The sequence below is a fragment of the Acanthochromis polyacanthus genome, chromosome 22 (genome assembly GCF_021347895.1).
Source record: "Acanthochromis polyacanthus isolate Apoly-LR-REF ecotype Palm Island chromosome 22, KAUST_Apoly_ChrSc, whole genome shotgun sequence".
Classification (NCBI taxonomy): domain Eukaryota; kingdom Metazoa; phylum Chordata; class Actinopteri; family Pomacentridae; genus Acanthochromis; species Acanthochromis polyacanthus.
The window spans coordinates 28419339-28445482 of NC_067134.1; the positions used below are offsets into that span (position 1 = coordinate 28419339).

Below are 26144 nucleotides of genomic sequence, written 5' to 3' on the forward strand. Positions count from 1 at the left end.
TTCAGCTTGTGGCTCCTACTGAGATTTCTTTACGAGCCTCAGTCTGACATTTCAATAATGTCTTTATGTTCACAGTTCGCCATCTCAATCATTTAACCTCATACTGAATGTTTTCATTGAACTGCTAGCATTAATTTAGAGTGTTTTTAATCTCTGTTTAAACATGTGTGTCCTTTTTTGCACACGTATTGTTTATTTGCTGTCTTTCTTCCTGCTGGCCAGCCATCACTGCAAATGAGAAGTTCTTCTCAACTGATCTTACCTGATAAAAACTAAAATACACCACTGTTAGGTCTGATATCTGCAGACTGAGTGTAGCTGGACATCACTAGCTTGGAAAATCCAAACTGAATCTCCATGTAATCTCCTATCTCCATGTTAGGAGATACAGGAGAATCAGTTTGGCATTGGGCGAATTGAATCGCGTTTCCCTCCCGGGAAAGTTTGGTACGACCAATCATAGCACGGGAGGCGGGAGTTAATGCTGCGTCATCTTCAGCGCAAAACATAAAACACCTGCGCACCTCCCGTAACCAAACACAAACATTAACAAAGTTATTCCTAACACCGCTAATCGTTCTAAGGAGTCTTTTGTTGCGTAGCTTTTTCAAAAATAAGTGTTGTACTTGAGAGTACCCCATGTATTCGCTGATTTTTGTGACAAAAACGGCAGTAATCATTCACCGCGACGCTTTCTCGGCTGCATGCCATTGTTGTTTGGACTACATGGACTTCAAGGTCGATTTGTTTGTGCGTCACATCCGTGTTACGCTGATTGGTTCTTTCTCGTTCAAGCTGCATTCGTTAGCCCCTCCTTTTTGAAATCGTCTCCTATCATCGCAAAGCCAGACTGCCTTTATTTGTATTTGTATTAATACATAGATAAAGTCTGTCTGGATTTTCCAGGAAAGGACATCATGTGAAGCTACTTGTGAATATCAGATGTTTCTGTGGGTTTCCCAGTGATTCTAACCGTCATCCTTTAGTGTGAAAAACGCCTTTCAGACTCTGATGATGCCCCAACTGAAATAAGAGGAAACTTCCAAACCCCTTCTTCATGAAAGAAATAGAAGTTAAACAGACTTCCTGAACTCCAACACTGATCCACAAACATCTGAGAGCCACAAACACAGTTTACCTTTAGTTGTTCTGCTCTCAGGTTAATGATTTAATCTAAACTAACATTATGTTTCCAGCTGTTTGTAGGAATCTTTCCTCTGAATTCATTAACAACCATCCATATAAAGAGGGAAAGTTTTACACATTTAACAGAAGGAACATCAGCAGAAAGTTCCTATCTCCAACATGGACTCAGATCCAACAGGAAGTCACTCTGTGTTCTTTCCTTCCCATCAGACAGACGATCTGTCACGGAGTTAAACTGATAATTATTCATTAATCATGTGTTCAGGAACATCCGTCCCCAGGAGTCAGAATATTTTTATTGTCCTCTTAAAGTCTGATCTGTTCTCTAGAGTCAAACACTTTTCTGTTCTCTAAAGTGTTTAATAAAACATGTTTTCAGTTCCACAGTCTGGTAGTAAGATGTAGGATTTAAGGGCATTACTCTTCATCTGGGTCCTAAATATAGAAAAGTTACAGCTTGGATCAAAAACCAACAAAACAGGAAGACAACAAGTGTGTGGTTCTACTAGTTCATTTAGGAAACACTTTTATGCAAACAACGGACATCTGAGAGTAGATCCACCACCAGTGAAGATCTATTCAGGAGAAAACCACCTGGAGAAGAACAAGTTAAAGATAGAGCTAAAACTGTGGTGACTAAAATGGATTCATTTTACCAAAATCAACCCAAACTGAAGCCATAAAGCAGCTGCTGTCAGAGAGCTGGGTGGAGAATGAGGGAGGTTTTATCAGCTGAGCCTCTGGATCAATCAGCTGATGAGCCTCCCTCACCTCTGGACACAAAAGACAGAGACACCTGGTGGACAGGTGGAGGAGTTAGCATGCTAACCCTGCTAACAGTATTCATAAAGCACTGAGCTGATATAAGCTATAGAGCTAATATATCTATAGAAACTAGATTACCACTAAAACTAGCATCATCCCACCTACTTCCTGCTGTTAAAGTAGAACAAAAAGAAATATCAGTTTATTATACTTGAAATGTCTGTACTTAGATAAATGATCATTTCACACAAATTTTTAATGTAAGAAATATTAAAGAGTTAAAACCATGCTGCTGTTTGGGGTTTTATTAACTTTGGCAGCATCTGTTCTTTAACTCTCTGAACCCCAGAAACCACCAGCAGGTCTGAAATAAACCGCACTAAAACAAAACGTTTCAACAGAAGAAGCGTCACATTTTCTAACTTTCTGATGCTGCTTTCATTGACATGCGGTTCCATCAGGATAATAAAGTGAGTTCATCCAGAGAGGAGACGAGTAGAAGACGGATCAGAATATTAGGAGTAAAAGGTTTAGGTTTAGCAGAGCTGCTGTTCCTCCAGTTTACACAACACTGACTTTTTGTAAAATTATCAAATAGAGGAGAGATTTTCTTTTGCTTTTATATAATTATAACTGTCTCACTCTTACAAACTACTACTTTAATCACGTCTGTGCTGTTTCTTGGTGGCTGTTCAGGACTTTATATTCCAGTAAATAAACAAACCCCAAAGAGTAAAAATGAAACCAGCTTATTTATTCAGCTGCAGACCCAGATTCATTCCTTTCTGTTTCCCTGTTGAACAGTCCTGATAACAGCCGTTAAATTCTCTGTCTCTGGGTCTAAACATGAGCGAACCAGACCATCAGATGTTTGTGGTCTCCACTTAACGAGCTGTGGTCTTCCTGGACCTCAGTGGGCCGATAATGAGGACGATGCTCGGGGCTGTTCAGGGGATCTTCAGGGTTTATTGTGGTTTTGCTGTGGTCCACACCACCAGAGGCCCACTGGGGCTTGTTTGCTGGAAAACAGTTGGATCTGCTTCCCTCCCTGAGGACCGTTTGGTAATCCTCCCTGCTTTCAGGCCTTTATTCCCCAGAACTGAACGTGTACATTCTGCTTCTAACAGGAGGACAGGATGCCGTTCACCTCGTCTTCTCTGGACACAAACTGGATGACCAGGACTCAGATGGACTGAAAAAAGAACATGAATATTCCGGACACTTTTAAACCAACACAGCTGAGGAGCTTCAGACTCAGTAAAAACCTCCCTGCTCTAAACACAAGCTGGATTTCTATTTCTACTTTATTTTCTCTTCTGTTTTAGATGAACCAAACAGAAACACGACCTCTGTAGAGATCTTCACTGAAACACTGAGCAGCAGAAAACAGGCCTTCATCCTTTTCGCTCCAACAGGGAACGGTGGAGAAACGTCATGATCGATGTCTGTCCGTCCGTCCGTCTGTCTGTCTGCAATATGCAAGGTCAGAAATGACTCAAGGACCAACTGACCAGATTCTGGCAGTGATGCAGCTCATAGTCTGGATCCATGGATTTGTTATAGATTTCTGTATCATTGCCAGATAGCAGCACGACATCACTGTAACCATGACAACCAGAGAACACTACATCAGCTGATTGTGATCCTGCTACAGATCCATAAGGAGGACTGAGCAGCCTTGGAGGAGGACTGGTCTCTGGTCTTTCCTTGTTTTTATTTCCAGTGACAGTAAAGTTCTCAGAGCTTTGATTAGTTTGTTAAACACTTTGCAGCGTAACAAGGTCGCTTTAAGCTGTCGTAAAAAACGCGTGACTCCATGAGAGTGGCCGACTCCATTAACAGTGAACATGTTCAGCAGTCTTCTGAGCAGAACATAGATCTGGATATGAACTACTGTAATGGAACGGAGTCTCCTCTGACAGAACAGCTGTAGAACAGAGTAGAACAGCAGCAGACTGGAGCCTGTGGGAGTCCATGAGCAGATCCACATCACAATAATCAGGCTTCAGCAGTGCTCTGCTCTCCTCTTGTGTAATGTGCACTCTGAACATTAAAGTCTAGCCTTTTAAATCATACAATGTCCTCCTCATATGAGCACATGTGATGTCCATGTAGAGCTTGGTAAAAGGCCAGCAGATAAAATGGAGCCTGAGGCTGATCTGTATTCACTTTGTCCTGTCAGAGTGGCTGATTTCTGGTCCTATAGCTTCAACGTCTGCTTTTTATTCTCCCTCTGCTCCTCAAAAGATGGACTCTTTTTTTTGTACTTATATAAAAGGCAGTGCTTTTATCCGTGAGATTGGAATTTTCACAGCATGTTCGGTCCGTTTCAGAGCTCTCATCATGTTTAGGAGCCATGTTACCTCCTGCTGCCTCTCTATAGATCTACTGTGTTCTGAGGCAGACAGCAAACATTTCCCTTTTCCAGGTTTATTCCATCACATAATTACCCAACAGCTCTGTCTGGTGAATCTAACGTCATTATCGGCTCCAGGACGCCTCTTTCACACAGACGATGCTTCCTGACGATAGAAACCCAACATGTTGGATAGAAGCAGGGTAAAGCACAGAATAAATCTATCATCTAAAAAAGCCAGAGGAGAATAAAGAGCACCTGAACACATCCTGACAGGTGAACAGTCTGAACCAACAGCAGCATCAGGAACTCTTTTTATGTAGACTTTTTAAACCCAAAGCCTGGATGTTCACAGGAGGATCAAGGCTTTATGTTGGAGCTTTTATCCATGAGGAGCTCTGAACAGCATCTGACCACATCTTTAAGACGATTGGAGGAGCGACTGTTAGCAGCAAAACGTTCCACTAACATCCAAAATCAATACCTTCAATAAAGAGAAGAGCTTTTATTCCTCAGACGTCTCTGAGAAGAGTCAAACTAAAGATGGAACCGTTCTTCACTAAAAACAATAAAACATTTGTAAAAAAAGAGGAACCGTTCTACATTATCAGATCATTTATACATGAATCCTGTAGTTTGATAATTACAGATAAAACCAGACAGTTTGACATGTTGTAGGAACTGCTGCAGCTGGATTTTTAATGATTAGTGTTTAATATTGAGTTTTACCTCAAGTTAAATCTCTAAAAATCAAAACGTTCTCCTTTTTAACGTTCCCTGTATGAATGCTGTCTGTATCTGAATATGGAGACTGTATTCTGAGCTCTTATGGATTCATTCTGAGCTCTTCTGTGACTCTGTTGGTCATCTATTGATCCTGCTGCTCTGTGAAGCTGCTTCTCTTTGATAAAGTCAGAAAACGAGGCAGCATCCTCCGTTTGTTTAGCTCTGGTGTCTGATTGGACATCAGGATGAGGCTCCAAAGTCTGCAGAACAACACCAACAATGTTCAAAGTATATTTATCATTCAACATCCGACATGGCAAACTAATATACAACAGCTTACGTGATGTCTCTAGATCTTTGCGTGTTGGATTCAGGATAATCCAGGTTCTTCTAGTTCCTCTGATGAGGATCCTGCTGACTCTGTTTTTGGTTATGTTCTGTCATTTCATGGCTCTTTATAGTTAATTTGCATCAGTTGTTGGTTGTTTTGTGTCTCTTTGTTGTCCTTCAGTAGTTCAGCAGACTCTAATCAGAGACCAACCCCTAAAAGCAAAGTTACTTTTCAAAGCAGCAACCAAGACAACACCCAAAAGTCCCAGATTCCTTCAGTGAACCCACAGCCTTCCTTGCATCTCCAGCCTACCAACCCTCATCCTTCAGCTGTCACCACCAGCAGACAATCATCTCTGTCTCCTGGTGGACTTCAGGGTCTGCTACTGACTGAACCAGTGGTAGCTCCATCCTGAAACCTTCTACCATCTGACAGTTGGAATATTTCATCTTTAAAGACACTGGATGGTGTGGTTTAGGACTGGAGATAAATCTAGGTGATGTTCAGGAGCAGGACCTCAAACACTTCCTGTCAAATGTCCATGACTGCCTTCCTTCCCTTCACATGTTCTCCTGTTCCACCCAGCCTCCTTCTTCACCCTCTGATGTCTCCCCCACAGTTCCCTGGAGGTCTGCTGAGCTTAGAACTTGTGGTAGATCTATCCTGAAGCCTCCATCCTCCTGCTCCACCATCGTCTGCAGCTCATAATTAATCTTTAACTAAAAGTTCATCTCATTTAGTGACATCAGTGAAATTAACTCTGTATTTATTGCAGGATAAATGCTTACCTAATCATTGGAGTTTCTATTTTCAAACTGCTGTTATTTGGTTTATTAGATTTTGTCAGATTATTGGTGAACCAGAAATGAAGCAGCTGCACTTCAGGGATTTCATATAATGTGGATTCCAGAGGAATATTTCATCGTCTGGCTCTACATGTGTGTGCTCATGTTATGAATCCAGCGTGAGGTTTCGTGTTTCTGGATGCTGTTTATGTCTATACTATGAGTGAAATGATGCTGATGAAACCAAAGGCAACACGCCTCCCGTCTCCTCTGTTGTATATTTCATAGAAGATCTGAGACAGTTCCTTTGTGTGCAGAACATACACACATATATAAAACATATACATATATCTGTATGCTATTTCTGAGAAGCCCAGAAGAGAGTTTAAAATGCACAGAAGAAGTGGAAGAAAATGTTCAGGAAGCACTAATTGTAGTCTATTAAGGTTTGGGGATATAATCCTTAATTAGTTTAAACGGTGTGTCCTGTTTAAGGAACATCAGGATCAAAAGGAGATGCTGCTTAACCACAAGTAGTACAGTAAATAGTTACAGTCTGGAAAAAAACTCTGAATTATGTGTAAATTAATTCAATGTTGACTACTGGAATGTTGATGTTTAGTTAAGTTTTTTTTAACTTTATAAATATATGAGATGCTCACAACAGGTAGTTATTGCTGCCTTATCATCAGAGGAAATATACTGATTAAATGTAAATGTATTACTTGTTTTTCCTCAAATTACTCCATCAGTTTAAAGTACAATGATAGATAAAGTCAGTGTGATATTTTCCTGACAGTCTGCTTTGGTCCATCTGACGTAGATTTCAACATTTCCAAAGTCTGTGAGAGTCTTCATGGATCAGTTCCACTTCCAGCCTCTAGCTAGTGTCTGATGATGCTGCAGAGCAGTAGGATGTATGGAATAAACAGATATAATATATAGATAAAAGCTACTGTACATGAGTGGAGCAGAGTCCTCCCAGTGCTCCAGAACCGAGTCCAATAGAACCAACAGTGCATCCAGATGCTGTTACGTTTCCTTTCACTCGACTCAGACGTCATTGTTAGTCGTTCACTGAAGCCAGCGTGGACAGCTCAGACTCATGCGACACACAGGTGACACGTGAAGAAAGCGTGTTCGGTTTGCACATATGAACGACTGAAACCGGATCTCAAGGTTCAGTTAAGAACTGTTCAGATGACAGGTTCATGAACGTTACGTCTCTAGAAATGATCATTACAGCAGATATAAACTAGCTGAGCTGTTTTACTGCCAGATCCCAACCTCAGTGTTTGTTCCTGGTGTGTGTTTGTGTGCAGGTCAAGGAGGTTGTGTTTTCTAAGATTACACCCAGTGGGAGTGGCCAAATTCACATGTAGATCAGATTACACCCAGTGGGAGTGGCCAAATTCACCTATAGATCAGATTACACCCAGTGGGAGTGGCCAAGTTCACCTATAGATCAGATTACACCCAGTGGGAGTGGCCAAGTTCACCTATAGATCAGATTACACCCAGTGGGAGTGGCCAAGTTCACCTGTAGATCAGATTACACCCAGTGGGAGTGGCCAAGTTCACCTATAGATCAGATTACACCCAGTGGGAGTGGCCAAGTTCACCTATAGATCAGATTACACCCAGTGGGAGTGGCCAAGTTCACCTGTAGATCAGATTACACCCAGTGGGAGTGGCCAAGTTCACCTGTAGATCAGATTACACCCAGTGGGAGTGGCCAAGTTCACCTGTAGATCAGATTACACCCAGTGGGAGTGGCCAAGTTCACCTATAGATCAGATTACACCCAGTGGGAGTGGCCAAGTTCACCTGTAGATCAGATTACACCCAGTGGGAGTGGCCAAGTTCACCTGTAGATCCTTTATAATCAGTCACTGATCCACCTTGATCATCATTGCTGTTATAGAGTAGAATATATAGAGAGTTTATATAGAGTATATATACTCTATATAGACTCTATATACAATCTGCATAGAGAGAGTTCATATTGAAAATACATAGAGTATAAATAGAGTATAAACTGTACTTGAGTGCTGTGTTGTGTCTCTCTGTCTAAACTGAAGCATGTGGTGCTTAAAGAACTTGGTGTTCGTGGGATCAGCCTTGGATTAAGAGGCTCACTTTGTGTTGGATTTAGGTTTTTGTTATTTTTTGTAAATAAACATTTTTTCGTTCCATCATCAGTTTTCCACTGATGGTTTTCCTCTTTAACCAATGTCTCGTTATATTATTTACTCTCCTCATCCCGCAGTTCTCAGAGACGGAACGTATTTGGGGGGTAAAACCAGAAATGCTGAGTGTGGGAGGTTATTAGCCTGGAGGTGGTTGTTGTTTCTGGAGTAAAAGCTGTAGCTATCGGGAGGAGGAAGGACACTGGAATGAGCAGCTGTTGGAAGGTTTGGTTCATGAAGGTGGAAGAGTGGTGGTATTAACAGGGAAAAATAACGGACAAATAAAATGTTCCTGTCTTATTATGGTCTGCCGATTTCTCCAGCGTGTCACCATCCAACATCTGTGAGATGTTCTGGATGATCTCCAACAAAATGTTCTACAACTTCACCGAACCCTTCAAGACACTTCTACTGCCTTCTTCTTCCAGCCCTACCTGGTGGTTTCATTCTAGTTGTTTCATTCTAGTGTGGAGATCTTTAGTGTTGGAACAAAACAAACTTATTCCCTGATAATAAAAAATGAATAGAAATTGATAAAATACTGCATGATGCATTTATAGTTTGGATTATTAAAGAAAACAGACTATAAAGAGTTTTTATTGCACATTAAAGATCCCATCCAGTTATTTAATTAAAAGACATCAAAATATTCTGGTTTGAATTCAACATTTTTTTGTTTGATTTCTGCTTAAAATGTTCAGAAGAATCTTTGATCTTCCACCTACAGCTCTTGAATCTGATTGAAATGCTGTTTCCTGACCTTAAAAAGACCGCTGATGCTGGAAACCCTCCAGTGCTGCTGAAATAAAACCATTGTGTAAAGAAGAGTGGACCACAATATCTCGATTAATCACATGTTATAATATCATACCGCATCCTTATGGCTGACTAGGGGATCCCATATCCATGACTGCTGACAGTATATCTAGCATCTTATAGTTTGTTAGACATCATGAAAAAAATGTGCTTTGAAAAGTTCACATATAAAACTACCATCTGCAATGGAAAAGATGGAAAACCTCATGATTTATGTCTTCATCATGAGCAATAAGACATAACTGTCTTCACTCGTCAGTGTTTGGGTATTAATTTCTGTTGAATCATAGCAATCATCTAATAGTTGTCTTCATAGTATTAAAACAGCGCTAGACATAGTTAGCTAATGCTGGTCCTACACCACTTCCCTCTGGTTCTTTCTCTTCTTTACAGCCTTTTGATTAAAATTTTAAAAATTATGACGCTGTTGCTCCTCATATGTAGCCTGGAGAACATGCAGTATTTTCTATTTTAATAGATAGATATAAATAGATAGAACACATAATACTAAACACTGTCCTTTAGTGGTGATGTCATCAGAAAAAGCTCACCATCCAGGTAAAGCGCCATCATTTCACAGAATGCTCCTCATAATGCTGAAAACAGACCTGCAGAAATAATGTTGGAGTTCTGCTGTCGTGTTTAAAGAATGAAGTTCCCTTTTTCCCCGTGCATTACTTCCCCTCATTTCCTGGTCGGCAGCATTTGTTTCTGGCTCTTCTTAATACATCTGAATGTTATCGGAGGCGGCCAGCAACTCTCCGTTAAATGAGTCTGAATATCAACAGAAGAACGGTGTTGACTCAGCGTGGCGTAGAAAGAACAATGCTCTGGATGTTTAAACCACGGCCTAAACTCACAGGTTGGTTGGAGGGGAAGCATTAATTTTCAGTCTGAATGGTTCTTTGAAGTCGTGCCAGAAATAAGGGCTCACATGCATATGTTTGATTACTATTCTGTATTAATGTATTAGAAAGATCTGAGCGTTTAATTCCAGCCTCAGACGCTTCAGAATATTCTAGTCTGACTTGGTGACAGAGTTTTTAAATTTGTTCCTCGTCAGAATGAAGGCAAGGTTAGACTCATAATTCTCCAGGTATTTCATCGTAACGTTTACAGAATTTGAATCATGCTATATGCAACCATTTCTTGAGGGTTTTTTTTGTTGTTTGTTTGTTTTTCAGGAAATCTTGCTGTCAGATTTTCTCTTTGTTACTTCTACAGACTTTGAATTTTGTTTTCCTACTAGTTTTTAATTTATATTTCATTGTGTCTTTACTGCCATATTTCATATATTTTATTTATTTATTTCACTATTTTTTATTCCGCGAAGGAACGGTGGAGTTATGGAACGATCAACGTCTGTCTGTCTGTCAGCAACATCACTCTAAAACAGACCAACAGATTTGGATGAAATTTTCACTGAAGGTCAGAAATGACTCATAGAACAAGTGATAAGATTCTGGCAGTGATGCAGCTTATAGTCTGGATCCATGGATTAGATAAAGATTTCTGTATTATTACCAGATAGCGGCACGGCGTCACTGTAACCATGACAACCAGTGAACACTACATCAGCTGATTGTGATCCTACTACAAATCCACCTCTGAGGATTTATCAGGACTTATCCATCAGAAATGATCCAAGGATTAAACTGTGGGGGTGTTTCTGAGTCGCCTGCTACATATTTAGGTCACGTGATCCGGTATCCGTGCATAACGTGCACATGCAGAGCACACGCCTGTACTGTTTGTGGGTTCATCTATAGCAAATGGATACTTTCTATGGTAATTTCTGCCACAAACTTTTTCAAGATTTCATCCGTCAGAAATGATCCAACGACTGAGCAGCCTTGGAGGACTGCTCTTTAAATGCTTTTCTAGTTTGACAGACTAACATCCCTGATGGCGTTTTATTCCACAGGAACTCGCGTCGCTGCTTCTTCTGATAAAGAACCCGTTGATTAAACCTTTCCCAGTCTGGGGCATGAATCCAGCTGTCCAACATGAACTTATCCAATCTGCGTAAATGCAGAAATGGACTCATTTCCATTAGAGTTTTTAAAATTGCTTGTACCAGTGAGTGCTGGGAGTCTGATTTCTGCCTCTCTGCTGGATGAGAGGAGCTCAGTGAAGCTCACAGAGCAAAGCTGAAACCATCAGCACAAACAGACGACTGGTGATTAGGACCTTCAGTTAGACTTACCCACACAGGATACACTCCATCCTCTGATCGCTCCTCAGACACGAAATCCAACAGAATCACAGAAGATTGTTTTGGATTTTACTGTTCAGAATAGAGAGTGTTGTGTTCATGATGATTGTCACATAATGACTTTATCTTAAGTTGTTGTCTGGCCTTGGCAACAATTGTTATTCTGTTCATTATTTCTTAGTGCTGCACAGATAATTGTTTTTTCTTTTGAGGTTTATGAAAAAGCATTTGTGCTGTGTATGTCAAGTGGATGTAAAAAAATCTTCTCATCCTTGTGATTATGGCAGGTTTTTTGTGATTTAAAAAAAAGTACTTTCCCCCCCTTTATTGTGAAATTGAAACTTAGAAACTAATGTGAAAAAAGAATAAAAAGTGTTCATATCCTTAAAGCCATGTGGAGTTCTGATTAGACCAAAGTCTCTGAATCTTCTCACTGTTTCCTTGATTCCTCCTACGGTGAAGCTAAAAAATATTTTGATTTATAATGAATTATTATTTGACCAACAGGCTGAAAATGACAAACAAGAGAAAGAACACAGGAAGACATTTTGTTGGAGAGGTTATAATGACACATTTCGTTTTATTTTGACTTTTTTTAATATTTCTTGACTGTTTTGGCGGCATGTTTGAGACCATTGTTGGACGTTCCACTGCTTGTTCTTGGTGATGATCCTTGGACTTTTCTTGGACTATACCATTCTTACCAGTGCAGGGTTCAAGTCTGTCTTCCTGCCACATCTTTTGACATTTTTCTCTTTGTACTTCTTTTTGGGGATTTACTCTGAGGCCATTGGGTCTTCAATCACCTGAACATGGTTGATCTTTATAGATCTTTTTAGAGTATTCTAGATGGTAGAAATTACCAGGACACCCCTATAAAAAACCCTAAAAATATTCAAAGTATCTCTAACATCATGTCTTGATGATGCCGTTTCCAGCCAGAAGAGACATATTAGTCTTTTTAGAATCCACTATAAATACAGCTTTGTTTTGGGTTTGTTAATCTGTTATTACATCACATAATCCTGATCTGTCTTCTCGTCTGTCTTCCTTCAGGGTCGTTGGTCAACCAATCAGCTGACGTGTTCTCCAACACCTCGTGCAACGTCTCCACCAATGATTCCACTTCCTGCTCGGCCATCGACAATGGAGAGGGATCAGGAAGTCCTTATAAAGCTCTGGAGATGTTCTTCATCGCCTTGGTTACAGGATCGCTGAGCTTTGTGACTGTTACAGGGAATATTTTAGTCATGCTGTCCATCAAAGTGAACCGCCACCTCCAGACTGTCAATAACTACTTCCTGTTTTCGTTGGCGTGTGCCGACTTGATCATCGGTGTGTTCAGCATGAATCTGTACACCGTCTACATTATCGTTGGCTACTGGCCGCTGGGGCCGGTGGTCTGCGACTTGTGGCTAGCGTTGGATTACGTCGTCTCAAACGCCTCGGTGATGAATTTACTGATCATCAGCTTTGATCGCTACTTCTGCGTGACCAAACCGCTCACGTATCCAACCAGGAGGACAACCAAGATGGCGGGGTTGATGATCGCAGCGGCGTGGATCCTGTCCTTCATCCTGTGGGCTCCGGCCATCTTGTTCTGGCAATTCATCGTTGGGCAGCGAACGGTTCCACCTGGAGAGTGTTATATCCAGGTACGGTAATCACATTTTACTTCAATCTTTCAGCAGTTAAAACAGAAAATGAGAAAATACTATAGAAGCAAATCAGCAGATGTTCTTGAAGTGAAACTGTAGCTTCAAACATTTTCAAGCACAGTTTAAACATGATCATCTGTTCAAATACTTGAAAGAAGAACTCATGGCTGTTTTACCATTTTTAATGTTTGTTTTGAACCATCTGGAACGTCTTTATTCAGTGAATGAAGGTGCCTCAGATATCACATCCACTGATGAGCATCTTTTCTAAATCTGAAAAGTGAAGTTCATGTGGAAAATGCCTTAAACCTGCATTTTCCTAACAGCCAGCAGGGGGCGACTCCTTTGGTTGCAAACCGATTGTTCCCTCAGTAACCCTTTTTCTGATGAGTTTATGGACACTTTTTCCTGCTGTTCTTAGGGCCAGAACATGCAAACGTGAAAAGTTTGGTCAAATAAATAATCAAAGAAATTCAATGTTAGCCTTTTCCTGTTTTGTGATTTATAACGTTTTATCTGCATTACCCTGCGCAGACATTTTAATTCTCTCAGCTTCTATCTGTAGTCGTCCTGTTTCCATAAAAGTGTAGGACTTAATATCACAATGAAAATAAAGTCACAGTGAGAAAAAATATGACAGAAACACCCAGAAACTGCTTCGAGTTCAGAGGCTGAAGCAACAAAACCAAACACCTGGCTAAGTGTGGCTATGAAACCTGAAACTTTGAGTATATTTCATATTTGTATGTTTAAATACTCAGGGTGGTTTCTTTCTGTCTGTAGTTCCTTTCCAACCCTGCGGTGACGTTCGGGACGGCCATCGCAGCGTTCTACCTTCCAGTCATCATCATGACCATCCTCTACATCCACATCTCCTTGGCCTCCAGGAGCAGAGTCTCCAAACACAAACCTGAGAAGAAAGAGAAGAAGGGGAGCAAGTAAGAGCATCAAGGAAACCAAAGGAATGACACTAAACTGTTTGGTTTGCCTCAAAAATACTTCAGAAAACACATTCTATCCAACAATCTGTTAAATAGATAGAAACTTGGTTTTATCTTCTGAGTTTGGTTTGTTAGAAGGAATTCCAGTGATGACCACAGAAATTGCATCATGATGTCAGAAGACATTTGTTTTTTGCCTCCATGTTTATCCGGATTGCCCTACATCTGTCTAAATATAACATATGTGTACAGTAAGGCTGCTGTATGTTCAGGCATTTGGTGAACCATCACTTTCTGAGTTAATGGTTAGAATATTAAGCTCACCTTGAATAGTTTCCTACATTTTAAAAATCTTTTGCATTGGATTATTTCTATCTGCTCTTAGCTAACCCTAACCCTAACCCTAACCCTACTGAATTTCCCTTCAGGGATGAATAAAGTGATTCTATTTTATTCTCAAACTTTCTACCATCTAAATTCTAGAATCTCAGAAGAGTTACTGAGTAGATTACTGGATCCACCATCGAGCTCATGTTACCCAAGCTATTAGCATTAATTAATCATATACACTATTTGCTAAAAAAGTACAATGACATGTCCACAATTAATGATTTATGTGCATTTATCTCAGCCTCAACATTAAAACCACAGATAAACTGCTTAAATAACAGTAATTATCTGGTTAGAATGACTTCTGTAGAGTGGTGGGAGATCTTAGACAGCAGGTAAACAGCTGACAGGTCAGATAAATGAGTGAGTATCTGAGAGACGTTGGTCAGGATGTGATGGTTGAACGGGTCAGAACATCTCCAGATCAGCTGGTCTCATCGTGTCAGTATCAATAGAAATGTACCAGTTTTCTGTTAAAAGTGGCCTGTGTTGCTCATCCTGATGGTTTGTAGCTGTGACTCCTGCTGCGTGTTCGTTCTGCTGCCGCCTACATCCTCAAACACTTTGTTTTCTCCATGCTGCGTTTAAAACACGTTATTTTACTGTTTAGTACCAACAGAGACACATACCTGTAGGTGATAACAGGACACAGGTACAGCGATGAGGATTTATTCATTTCATAGCTTCATGTGCTGGAACAGGTTCTGTTTGTGGAGGAGAGCTTCTGCTGACCCAGGAGAACAGAGGAGGAGTGGCTTTAACCTGGAGGGGGCAGATTATTGTATGCTGTGGATCAGTGCTGAGCCTACATCCTCCTCTTCATGCAGATTTATTCCCCTCGGCCTCTTCCAGCAGGATGAAGCATCAAACATGGTTCAGGGATGTTTTAGGAACAGAACAGGGAGGTCACGGTGTTGGCTCGGCCTCCATGTTTCCCACATTTCAATCCAACTGAGGATTTGTAGAACATGAACCAGCCCTACCTCACAGCCTGTAGGACCTCCAGGATCTTCTCCTGGTGTTCTGGTGTCTGAGAACACCTTTATTCTTTTACAGAACTCCCAGCTTAATGAAGAGCCACCTGTTAAAGCAGAACAACAATAATGAAACCAGTCCTCAGGCCAGCCCTCGCTCTACTCCCAAACTCAGCCTGGACTCCACCACCACGGCGCTGGAGGCCGTGAAGAACGGCCGAGTAGAAGAACCCAAACCTGCTCAGCCTCAGCCTCTGGCTCAGCCCAGTCCAGGACCCACACAGGTAGAAATACTGACACACCTGGTACAGGTGAATGATGACATCATAGCTGAGTAGTCGAAAGGTTCATGACTACAATGTCTTCTATCTATTCATTCATCCCTCTATCATCCATCCATCCCTCCACCCACGCCTCCACCCATCCCTCATCATCCCTCAATCCCTTCACCCATCCATCCATCCATCCATCCATCCATCCATCCACCCATGCATCCCTCCACCCCTCCACCATCCCTCCATCCCTCCACCCATACATCCATTGTCCCTCCACCCAACTATCCATCCATCCATCCATCCATCCCTCTATCCATCCAACCCTCCAGGAGGAGAAAGAGAGCTCCAACGACTCGTCTACAGCTTTTATTCCTCCCACAGAGCCGAAGGAAACCACCAATAATGAGGTGACATCTGAGGTTTGTGTTCTTTTTTCTATTTCCAATATTCTAACAACGAGGTGTTTTTAATGTGATATTAAACTCATTTTCTTTGACAGCAGTGGAAAAGTCTCTGATGTGAGCTGATTACTTCGGTTAGTTGTAGAGTCCAGTGTAGATCAGTGAAATCTGTTACTGTTGAACATGAATAAGTTTTATTTCCCATGACAGACCGCTGCATTTGTCTGATGTACAGCAGACATGGGAGTCTGTTTTATGGATTTAATGTGGCATCACCTCACTTTGGGCTGGTGTGGACATGAGGTGAGATCGTGGAGAATTGATCAAACTGTGCTCTTCGGTGTGTTGTGTTAATCAGCCGGCTGTTAAACCCTAACCAGGCTGCTGCCGTCGCTTTCTGAATTAGCTTCAGAGCAGATTTGTGTGTCATTGCCCCGACTGATCTGGTTTGTGCTTGCTGGCTGCTCATCAGAGCTTTTAGACCAGATTAAAAATTAAGAGCTAATCTTTCACAGTTAGAGATTAGAGCAAATGCTGGTAATGTGGATGCAGCTGATAACCGGTCTGGTGTGTCGCTGTTATTGATCAGAACGAACAGAAATCACCTCCTATTCACGCCCTTATCAGCTGGACAATAACAGGGTTTTACTGGATCATTTCATTCTGTGTAAATTTACACACTCAACTTTCAAAGCCTGGATTTGGCAGCAGAAGAATCAGTGGAAATGTTCAGTAATGAAAAACATTTATGCGATCCTGGGAATCTGACTGTTATCAGTTTTAAGGACTTTTGATCTTTAGGAGGATTCAGTAAATGGATGAAACCATCGGTGCTTTAATATATGAGCATGAGTTCAAACCCAACTGTGAACTGTTCATTGGTGGAATTAACCAGTGGGTTTGGATGTTTAATGAAGATCTGCTGAAACCAGACCACTCTAATGAATTCAGGACTCTGGCTTGTAATGAAAATGAACATTCAGAACTGTTGAATTATTTACAGTTTTTTCTCTGCAGTCCAACACAAAACCTCATGATTCTCACTCCAATCTTCATTTCTAGCAGCTACAACTTTACAAACAGGAGTGGTTCTCAGATTTAGTTAACAGTCTGGTTAAGAAAATGAATGAGTTGACTTCCTGTAGACTGTTTTCTTTATCGACATGTTGCTCATTAGAGCAAGTAATTCCACATTATAAAAAACAAAGTAATTCCACATTATAAAAGCACTTAAGGCTCTAAACCACACACACACACACACACACACACACCACACACCACACACACACACACACACACACATATATGTATATATCTTCAGTAATATAAAACATATAGTGAAGACAAATATATCTGCATAGTTTAATTATTTGACAAATATTTCACTTATTCTGACAGATTTTATCCTAAATCCACAGACTTCTTCTGTTAGCTGTAGCTCAAAGGATGCTTTGCTTGAACTTTCGAGCTTGAACCAAATTAAACATTTCTCTTATGGACACTAGAAGTCAAACACCTGTTGGTGCTGAAGATCTCTGGATTCCACACTTCTCTCTGGGATGCATTATTTCCTAAAGCGGAAGCTAGCTGTGTAGCGTCATTTCCTAAAGCTAAAGGAAGCTAGCTGTGTAGCACCGTTTCCTAAAGCTAAAGGAAGCTAGCTGTGTAGCATCATTTCCTAAAGCTAAAGGAAGCTAGCTGTGTTGCATCGTTTCCTAAAGCTAAAGGAAGCTAGCTGTGTTGCATCGTTTCCTAAAGCTAAAGGAAGCTAGCTGTGTAGCACCATTTCCTAAAGCTAAAGGAAGCTAGCTGTGTAGCATCATTTCCTAAAGCTAAAGGAAGCTAGCTGTGTAGCACCATTTCCTAAAGCTAAAGGAAGCTAGCTGTGTAGCATCATTTCCTAAAGCTTAAGGAAGCTAGCTGTGTAGCATCATTTCCTAAAGCTAAAGGAAGCTAGCTGTGTAGCATCATTTCCCAAAGCTAAAGGAAGCTAGCTGTGTAGCATCATTTCCTAAAGCTAAAGGAAGCTAGCTGTGTAGCACCATTTCCTAAAGCTAAAGGAAGCTAGCTGTGTAGCATCATTTCCTAAAGCTTAAGGAAGCTAGCTGTGTAGCATCATTTCCTAAAGCTAAAGGAAGCTAGCTGTGTAGCATCATTTCCTAAAGCTAAAGGAAGCTAGCTGTGTAGCATCATTTCCTAAAGCTTAAGGAAGCTAGCTGTGTAGCATAATTTCCTAAAGCTAAAGGAAGCTAGCTGTGTAGCATCATTTCCCAAAGCTAAAGGAAGCTAGCTGTGTAGCATCATTTCCTAAAGCTTAAGGAAGCTAGCTGTGTAGCACCATTTCCTAAAGCTAAAGGAAGCTAGCTGTGTAGCATCATTTCCTAAAGCTTAAGGAAGCTAGCTGTGTAGCACCATTTCCTAAAGCTTAAGGAAGCTAGCTGTGTAGCATCCCTCCAGGTCCTCAGCTGTTTACTCAGTCATTAAGAACATCGTCTACCCAACATCTGGACCAACCACCAGCTTTAACTGCCTCCATCTGACCCCATGATGTTTCCACTGGGCAGGAGGTGAAGCATGATGTGGTCGACTCTGATGTTCCTGCTACTAAAACCAAACATCAAGCAGTGGCTGTTTGAGCTGGGCTTTGAGTGCCCAGAAAAGCGCTATATAAATCTAATCCATTATTATTATTATTATTACCATTATATTTCCGTATAACTGACTCAGCAAAATGGTCATCACAACTGTTTGGTTTTTTATTTTTTGATGAATTCGTGATTATTTATCTCAGTTTTTGTCATGAACGCTGCTTTTACCATCATCACAATAAGAAATAAACCTGCATTCAGTGCAAAATATTATTAAAATTAAACCCAAAGCCTTTTACTCAGCTGTTGAACATCTACTTTTTACTGATGTTCCCCCAAACACCTCACATGAAGCACTGAGAAGCTTCTAGTCTCCACTTAATAGCTGTGAGACTAAAAATGCCTGGGGAAAAAAGTGAAAAACGATGCTCTGATGTCAGAAACGCCCAAACTGAAACCAGCTGGTTTTATCTATACTAGCAGAGTTTTCTATGAGCAGTTTCCTACGAGCAGAGCGTTTAAAGGTCAGACCAGTCAATCAGCTTCATTTAATTACTGGAAGTCTGATTAACACTCTGTTATTTGTACCAACCGTCCTTTCAGTGTTTCTCTCCTGCCCTTTGCTTATTTCCATTTTCACACACTGAGTCAACATTAATTAAAGAGGAAGTGGATCCTTTCATCCAAGAAGCCTTAAATCAGGGGAACCATGTCTTCTCTGGTAGATTAGTCATAGAAAATGATGAGAGTTTTCTTTTGGTATCAAACCCAACAACAACAGGTTGCAGCGTGATTTGACTGAGTTTATTGGCTGTCATACTTCCTGTTAAATGACTGCTGTGAAGGAACCAATCAGAGTCGATCTGAATGATGGATCCAGCAGCTCTACTGGACTTTACTGAAGCCACTGGATTCATTTATTCTACCAGATGATCAGAATAAGTCATAGATCACCACGTTCTAGTGAGTAAATAGTGTCACACTGCATTTAAAACGACAGGAGGATAGTCAATAACGATAGTAGTGGATTACTACCATTCTGTCTGCTATCAGGACATCTGTGATGCCAAAAAAACATCGTCTGATTGGATATTTTGGGTTAAAATCTTAAAAATATATCCCTCACACATAGAATCAAATCACTTTAATGTATTAAGAGTTTATTTGGTCCCTTCAAGGTTATTCAGTCACAGCAGACATTAAACTAAACAAATACAATCTTCTGTTATCACCATGGATATGTAGTTGTCTGTATCTGAACATTATGAAAACAGCTGTATAGAAACCAGGCAGCGTTTCCCCCTCGGAGACGACAATCAGTTTTGGCAATGATCACTTTTTGGCGCTTCGCCGTGATCCACCTCAAGGACACAGCAGGACTGAAGAAACCTCGACATCCCAGCGCCTCGTGGCAGAACAATCCTCACATCTCCTCACCATGAGCAGCTCTCGGATCCGACATCCACTGCAAGCAGCTCAGGCTTTCTACCCGCCTGGTTTTGGATATTTATCCACTATTCCCTGTTTATGAATGACCAGAAGAGCATCATCTGCTGCCCTGCAGTCTGGATCAAATGACATTTCATTGAAACATTAAAAGAAAAGAACACCGGACATGCCACTGATCTACACGTTCTGGTTTCTAAGCTTTGGATCTAGAAGGCATCATCAAACCTTTAGGAAGTTTTACTCTCTGAGCTGTCAGATATTCACATCCTGAGGTGAGTTCTTTATAAGGACTCCAAACCTGGAGAGAACACGGATTAAAGTCACCAGTTTATGCAGTGATTTAGGGAGCACACGTCTAATATATTTCTGTCTGAATTAATGTGGCCGTCTGTGTGGTGTTTGGTGTTTTAGTTGTCATCTTGTATGATTTAATTGATTCCTTTGTCTCTCCTGCAGAAGATGTCAGTAAATAAAGCTGAACTAACTCACATCACTGTACGTCATCTCCAGCGACACACCAAGAATCGTTTTTCCTTTCTAATCTATTTCTCCACTCTTCTGACAGTGATTAAGTCATTTTCTTTTAACTGACAGGTAAAATGGTTTTGAAGTACAAATGAAGCGTTGTGTTGCTCGCTGTAAATCATAGCTTTCAGTGTGTGGAGAAAATGTGCAGAAGACGCTCCAGTTTGCTTTCTGGAGGAGTATTGAATGTCATTATCTTTGTTGTAGTGGATTTCTTTTCACTCTAATCACCCTCAAGCACCCAACAACTCTAAGAACTGGCTGGAAAAGCTCCTGACAAACAAACAAACTCTGTTTCATTACAGGCTGCAACAAACTCCAACCCAGTCATCACAACGGCCGCCAGCGCTGCCATGTCCAAGATGAACGCCGGCTCCAGGTGGTCCAAGATAAAGATCGTAACCAAGCAGGCCGGGGACGAATGCATCACCGCGATAGAGATTGTCCCGCCTGTAGAGGGCGCCGAAACGCACTCTATCCCCATCAGCCGTCCCAGGACTGTGGCCAGGAAGTTCGCAAGTATCGCAAGGAGTCAAGTGAAGAGGAAAAGACAGATGGCTGCCAGAGAAAAGAAAGTATGTTAGCACCCTGCATTAGCATGAAGGATGAATGGATGGATAGATGATGGATGGATGGATGGATGGATGGATGGATGGGAAACAACAAGACTGGTTCCGTCTTTAATCATTCGTTAAAGTTTCAAGACCGGAATTATCTACACCACTATTCAACAGTCTGGGTTCATCCAGATAAACTCCCACTTTTATCCATATGCTAGCATAAGACAAGGGTTTTCTAATCATCAATGAGCCTTTCAGCAACATTAGCTAACACAATGTAGCATTAGAACACAGGAGATGTTCCTCTGTACCCCATGGAGATATTCCATTAAACATTTACACCGAGAACAGTCATTTACCACATTAACAACGTCTACACTGGATTTATATTCATTTAATGTTATCTACATTGAAAAAAAAGCTTTTTTAAAACAATAAGGACATTTCTAAGTGACTCCAGACTTTAGAACGGTCATGTGGTTGATGTCCTTTATCAAACATAAGCTGGAAGATGTTGGCATAAATGGACACACCAACATTTAATTCTCTAAAACGGTTCCTACAAGATAAAGGTGACAAACTTGAGCAAGTTTAGATTTTTTAAATTTATTTAATAGAAACAGGAGCAGATGAAATATTCTTCTGAAGAAAAAGGAAGCATCAGGAGCTGGTAATGCCACCTTCAGCAGGAATAACTTCTTGGAGGTGTTCAGTTGAAGGATGTCTATTAAGAATAGACATGTTTACCATGAAAAGCCTGTATTTTCTGTTTCACGTGACCGTATGTATTGATGGAGGCTCCGTCTTCTCCGGTTAAACAGTAATTTAATCCATCATGACAATAGATAAAGCTAAAGCTGGTGTTTTTCATGTGTTACTGGTGTAGAACTGGGACTGTGGCCGCCCAGTTCACCAGGCTGTGAATGTATGGAGCAGCTGTTCTACAGTCACTCCACTTCATTACTGCTCAGAACGACAGATGGCATTCACAAACATCCCTTTGAGTTTTAAAACGATAGAGCAAGTATCTTTCACCAACTTTTACTAATCAGGAGCTTTTTTCAGAATGTCCTCCCACTGAGACTGTAAATCACCACAGATTAAACTGAAAACAGCAGCAGAGAGGGAGGAAATGTGGGTTTGGAGTCTGTACTGAACGTTATAGAAGGAAAACTGTTTAAATGTAGGGTCAGTCTGATGGAAACAGAGAAGCAACAGGACTGAATTTAAAGTTTTTCGGTTAGTTAGAAATCAGCCAATCAGCCGTAGCAACAAGTGGGCGTTTTTTCTGAGAAAGTCAATACTTTTAAACATCGTAATTGACCAGTGCTCTGGTTTCTAAGAACAATTAATCTGCTCCATGATAAGCGTTTGTGGTGTCGACATAAATGACAACCGGATTTACCGTCTAAAGGACAAACCACAGCAGAAACTATTCAATTAAAATGCTGGACAATGAAGCTGGACTAGATTGTTCAGGTACTTCCTGTTTGTGGCATCGTTTTAGGAGGACCTTTGATCATTCTAGACCTTCTGATTTCAGCTATAACTATTTCTACAGATTTTTATCTGCTTGCCAAAGTCTGTATGCTTCCATCTTTGTGATGTATCTGAAGTAATTGAAATTTTCAGTTTGTATGATGTAGTATTACTGCTATGATAGACCAGAAAACAGCAGTTTAGTTAGAGAATGTATTTATATATACACACCATTGTTCTAAAGTTTGGGCTCATCCAAACAGTTCCACGTTTTCCATTAAACTCCCACTTTTATCCATGTACTAACATAACTGCACAAGGGTTTTCTAACCATCAATGAGCCTTTCAGCACCATTAGCTAACACAATGTAGCATTAGAACACAGGAGTGATGGTTGCTGGAAATGTTCCTCTGTACCCCTATGGAGATATTCCATTAAACATTTACAGCTACAATAGTCATTTACCACATTTACTATGATTCATTTCATGTTATCTTCAAGAACATTTCTAAGTGACTCCAGACTTCTGAACGGTAGTTTTCATGTTCATCACCAGGAGATGACAGACTCCTGAGGTCAGATATTCTGTTTTCTGATCATACAGGGGGAGTATATTCACAGAAAAGTTTCGCTTTGTGTTTTTACAGAAAGTTCGACCAGCAGACTTAGTGTTTATGTCCCCAATCAGCCGATGAACAGACGTTAGCTGTAAGCTAGTGAGCAACACTCCCACACAGACGAGAGTTTATCTCAGAATCTGACTGATCTCAGAACTCAGCAGGAACTCTGGTTCTTTCTGTCGTGTCCCTCCAGTCGCTCTGTTTCATCTCTGTATGGATATGAAGCATTCTCATGAAGCCTCAGGATCATTTGTTGTCTCATTTATTTTACCTTCACCCAGTGAGAAACCAGGAGGGAACTTGGCTCCTGTCGTTAAACGAGGACTTCTCTCCTCCAATGCATTTGCATTTTCTTGCATCCTCCCGTTATGAATCAGGCGTAAAATGAGACTGTTATTGATGATGTGATTTGTATGAAGATGACTCATCTCTAACTGACTTCTATAAAGACTCTGCTGCTGTTCTTCCATCACCACTGAAGGGTTTCATAGAGTTTACTCTCTTCAAGTCAAATATCAGGAAAAAACACAGCAATAAACATTCATGAAGCCATTGAACAGAAAAACAAAGTTATTATTGTTCTCTGGTGCCGAAAGCAGACAGCAGCTCCTTTTCATCTGTTATTCTTATTATTCTATTCCATTTAATAGGAATAATGGTACATAAAGGATAATCTCTGGAGCTGCTAGGGTCAGCTGGATGCAACAAAACCACCAGATATCAGTGGTTAGGGTGAAGGAGTTTATAACTCAGTGACAAAAGTAACATAAAAATGTGTTCAAACAAAGGAAAACAGGGCTGGTGGATAAATAAAACCAAACACTAGACTCCTCATCCAACCCTGAACACAGCAGTAACACCCACAATAAACAGAAACTACTACTGAGTGCACAGTGATCATTAATGAACTAACTGGACCTGAATCTCCACCTCTCAGTGGATCAAACACCTACAGGACACCAGAAGCTGTTTTAGCAGAGGAAGCAGAAGACACCAGGACAACCTGTTCATTAAACCCCAGCAGCCCCACTGACAGTCTGCTGGAGATTCAGATCAGGTGTGGTGATGCTGGGGTCTTCTGGGAGGAGGAGTTGTGGTTCTGGACCAATCCAACGGGTCAGGAGGTGGGTAGAACCAGGACTGGGCGGAGGTCTGGATCTCCAGGTAATCAGTCCTGATGTGTAGCAGGTGGATGTGGAGCTCAGTCTTCATCCAGCTGTGATCAATCAGATCTCCAGAAGTCATCAACAGAGGAAGTCCATCACCAACACCAGAGGACCTATCGCTCTATCTGTCATACCTCCATGACAATATACTCATTTACACACACCTTAACTTATTTTAATATGATTACTGATGATGCCAAATCCAAAAGAAAAGAAAAAACATTTGTTCAACTTAGTGTTGCATCAGAAGGCGATTTTATTTCTATAGCTCTGAATCATTTATCACAAAATGACTTCATGGGGCTTTATGGTCTCTAAATAAACACCTGCTGTCCTTAGAGTCTTCAAAAAATTAAAAATAAACATTTAAATGTTGGACAAATGGATGGACAGTGGTGCAGTTTGGGTTGTGTGGATTAAACAGCTGCAGATAGGACCTGAGTAGAGCTGTAATGTTCAGAGCAGCTCTCCCATAGAAGACATGTCCTCTATGTCCTCTACTCCATCCTGTTCAGACTGAACGCCCACTGAGCCTTCTGTCAGAGAGTAGGAGGTCCGATCAGCTCAGAGAAAAACACCACTGGAGGTGCTTTCATTTCCATAGTTTCAGCTGAAATACAACAGAACTGGATCTAGAATCACTCCTTCCTACTGGTGAACTGGTTTCCTCCCTGTTAGTGGTCCTTATGTTTGAAAGAAAAGCAGTTTTTTTTCAATGAAGATAACCTTAAATGAATGATAAATCCAGTGTAGACATAGTTAATGTGGTAAATGACTATTGTAGCTGGAAATGTTTAATGGAATATCTCCATAGGGGTACAGAGGAACATTTCCAGCAACCATCACTCCTGTGTTCTAATATATTACCGTGCCGACTTATGAGTCAAACGCGCCACCAATGTCCTCCAGCCATCCTGGTCCAACATGAGGCCAACAAGCTCCTCCTTTATTGCGCCGGTGTGCAAACAAAGAGTTTTGAGGTAGGAGAGCTTTTTAAGGTTGGCCTCGGTTCAAATAGTAGAAGATCTGAAATTAGCTGTTCTTTTGCGCGGAATGCGTGGCCAGCGAATTTCAGCGTCCTCTTAACGATGGTTTCGGCCAATGGCGATATTAAGCCGTTGCCATAGAGATAAGAATTTCGGACGTGTGCTGTCCAGTCCACGTTGTGCACTATTCGAAGCAGGCGGGTATAGCAGCCGTTGAGACGGTTTAGCATCTCCTGGTTTACCGTCCATGTTTCGCACCCTATAAAGTAGCACGGGTTCGACTGTGGCCCGGAACAGTCGGAGTCTATGTTCGATTGGCAATGGGGACTTCCAGACATTTGTTAGCTTCTTGCAAGCCTTTGTAGCAAGCGCCTTCCTAACGCTGATGTCCTTGTCACTTGTTCTGATCCATGAACCAAGCACAATCTAATGCTACATTGTGTTAGCTAATGGTGTTGAAAGGCTCATTGATGGGTAGAAAACCCTTGTGCAGTTATGTTAGCACATGGATAAAAGTGGGAGTTTTCATGGTAAACGTGGAATTATCTGGATGACCCCAGATTTTTGAACAGTGCGGATACTAATCATTACTGGCAGACTATATTGTTGTGTTTTGGATTTATTAAATGTTCTTTTTCTCATCATTGCCTTCCATTAGTTTTCGTTTTAGTTTTAGCATATTAAGATGGCAGCTCTCTAACTTTTGAATCTATAATTCAGTAGATGAAACACTGCTACCATCCAGTGACAGTGGAACACCTGGTTCAGGTGGAATGCTTCGTGTTTGTTTCTTGTCTTTGTC

General features: G+C 41.0%; 1 protein-coding gene across 5 annotated transcripts in view; it reads left to right on the plus strand.

The window, feature by feature from the left end:
- The window catches only part of LOC110957778 (muscarinic acetylcholine receptor M4-like), a 58520-nt gene that overhangs the window by 20993 nt on the left and 11383 nt on the right, over positions 1-26144 (plus strand). For all 5 annotated transcript variants that reach the window (XR_007939457.1, XR_007939458.1, XR_007939459.1 and 2 more), the window contains exons 2-6: positions 12386-12984; positions 13771-13925; positions 15375-15576; positions 15897-15986; positions 20836-21105. Coding sequence is in view for 1 of the 5 variants with exons in the window: in XM_022203980.2 (XP_022059672.1) it covers positions 12386-12984; positions 13771-13925; positions 15375-15576; positions 15897-15986; positions 20836-21105 (1316 nt within the window). In the remaining 4 variants the exon portion in view is untranslated. The remainder of the gene's footprint in view (positions 1-12385; positions 12985-13770; positions 13926-15374; positions 15577-15896; positions 15987-20835; positions 21106-26144) is intronic.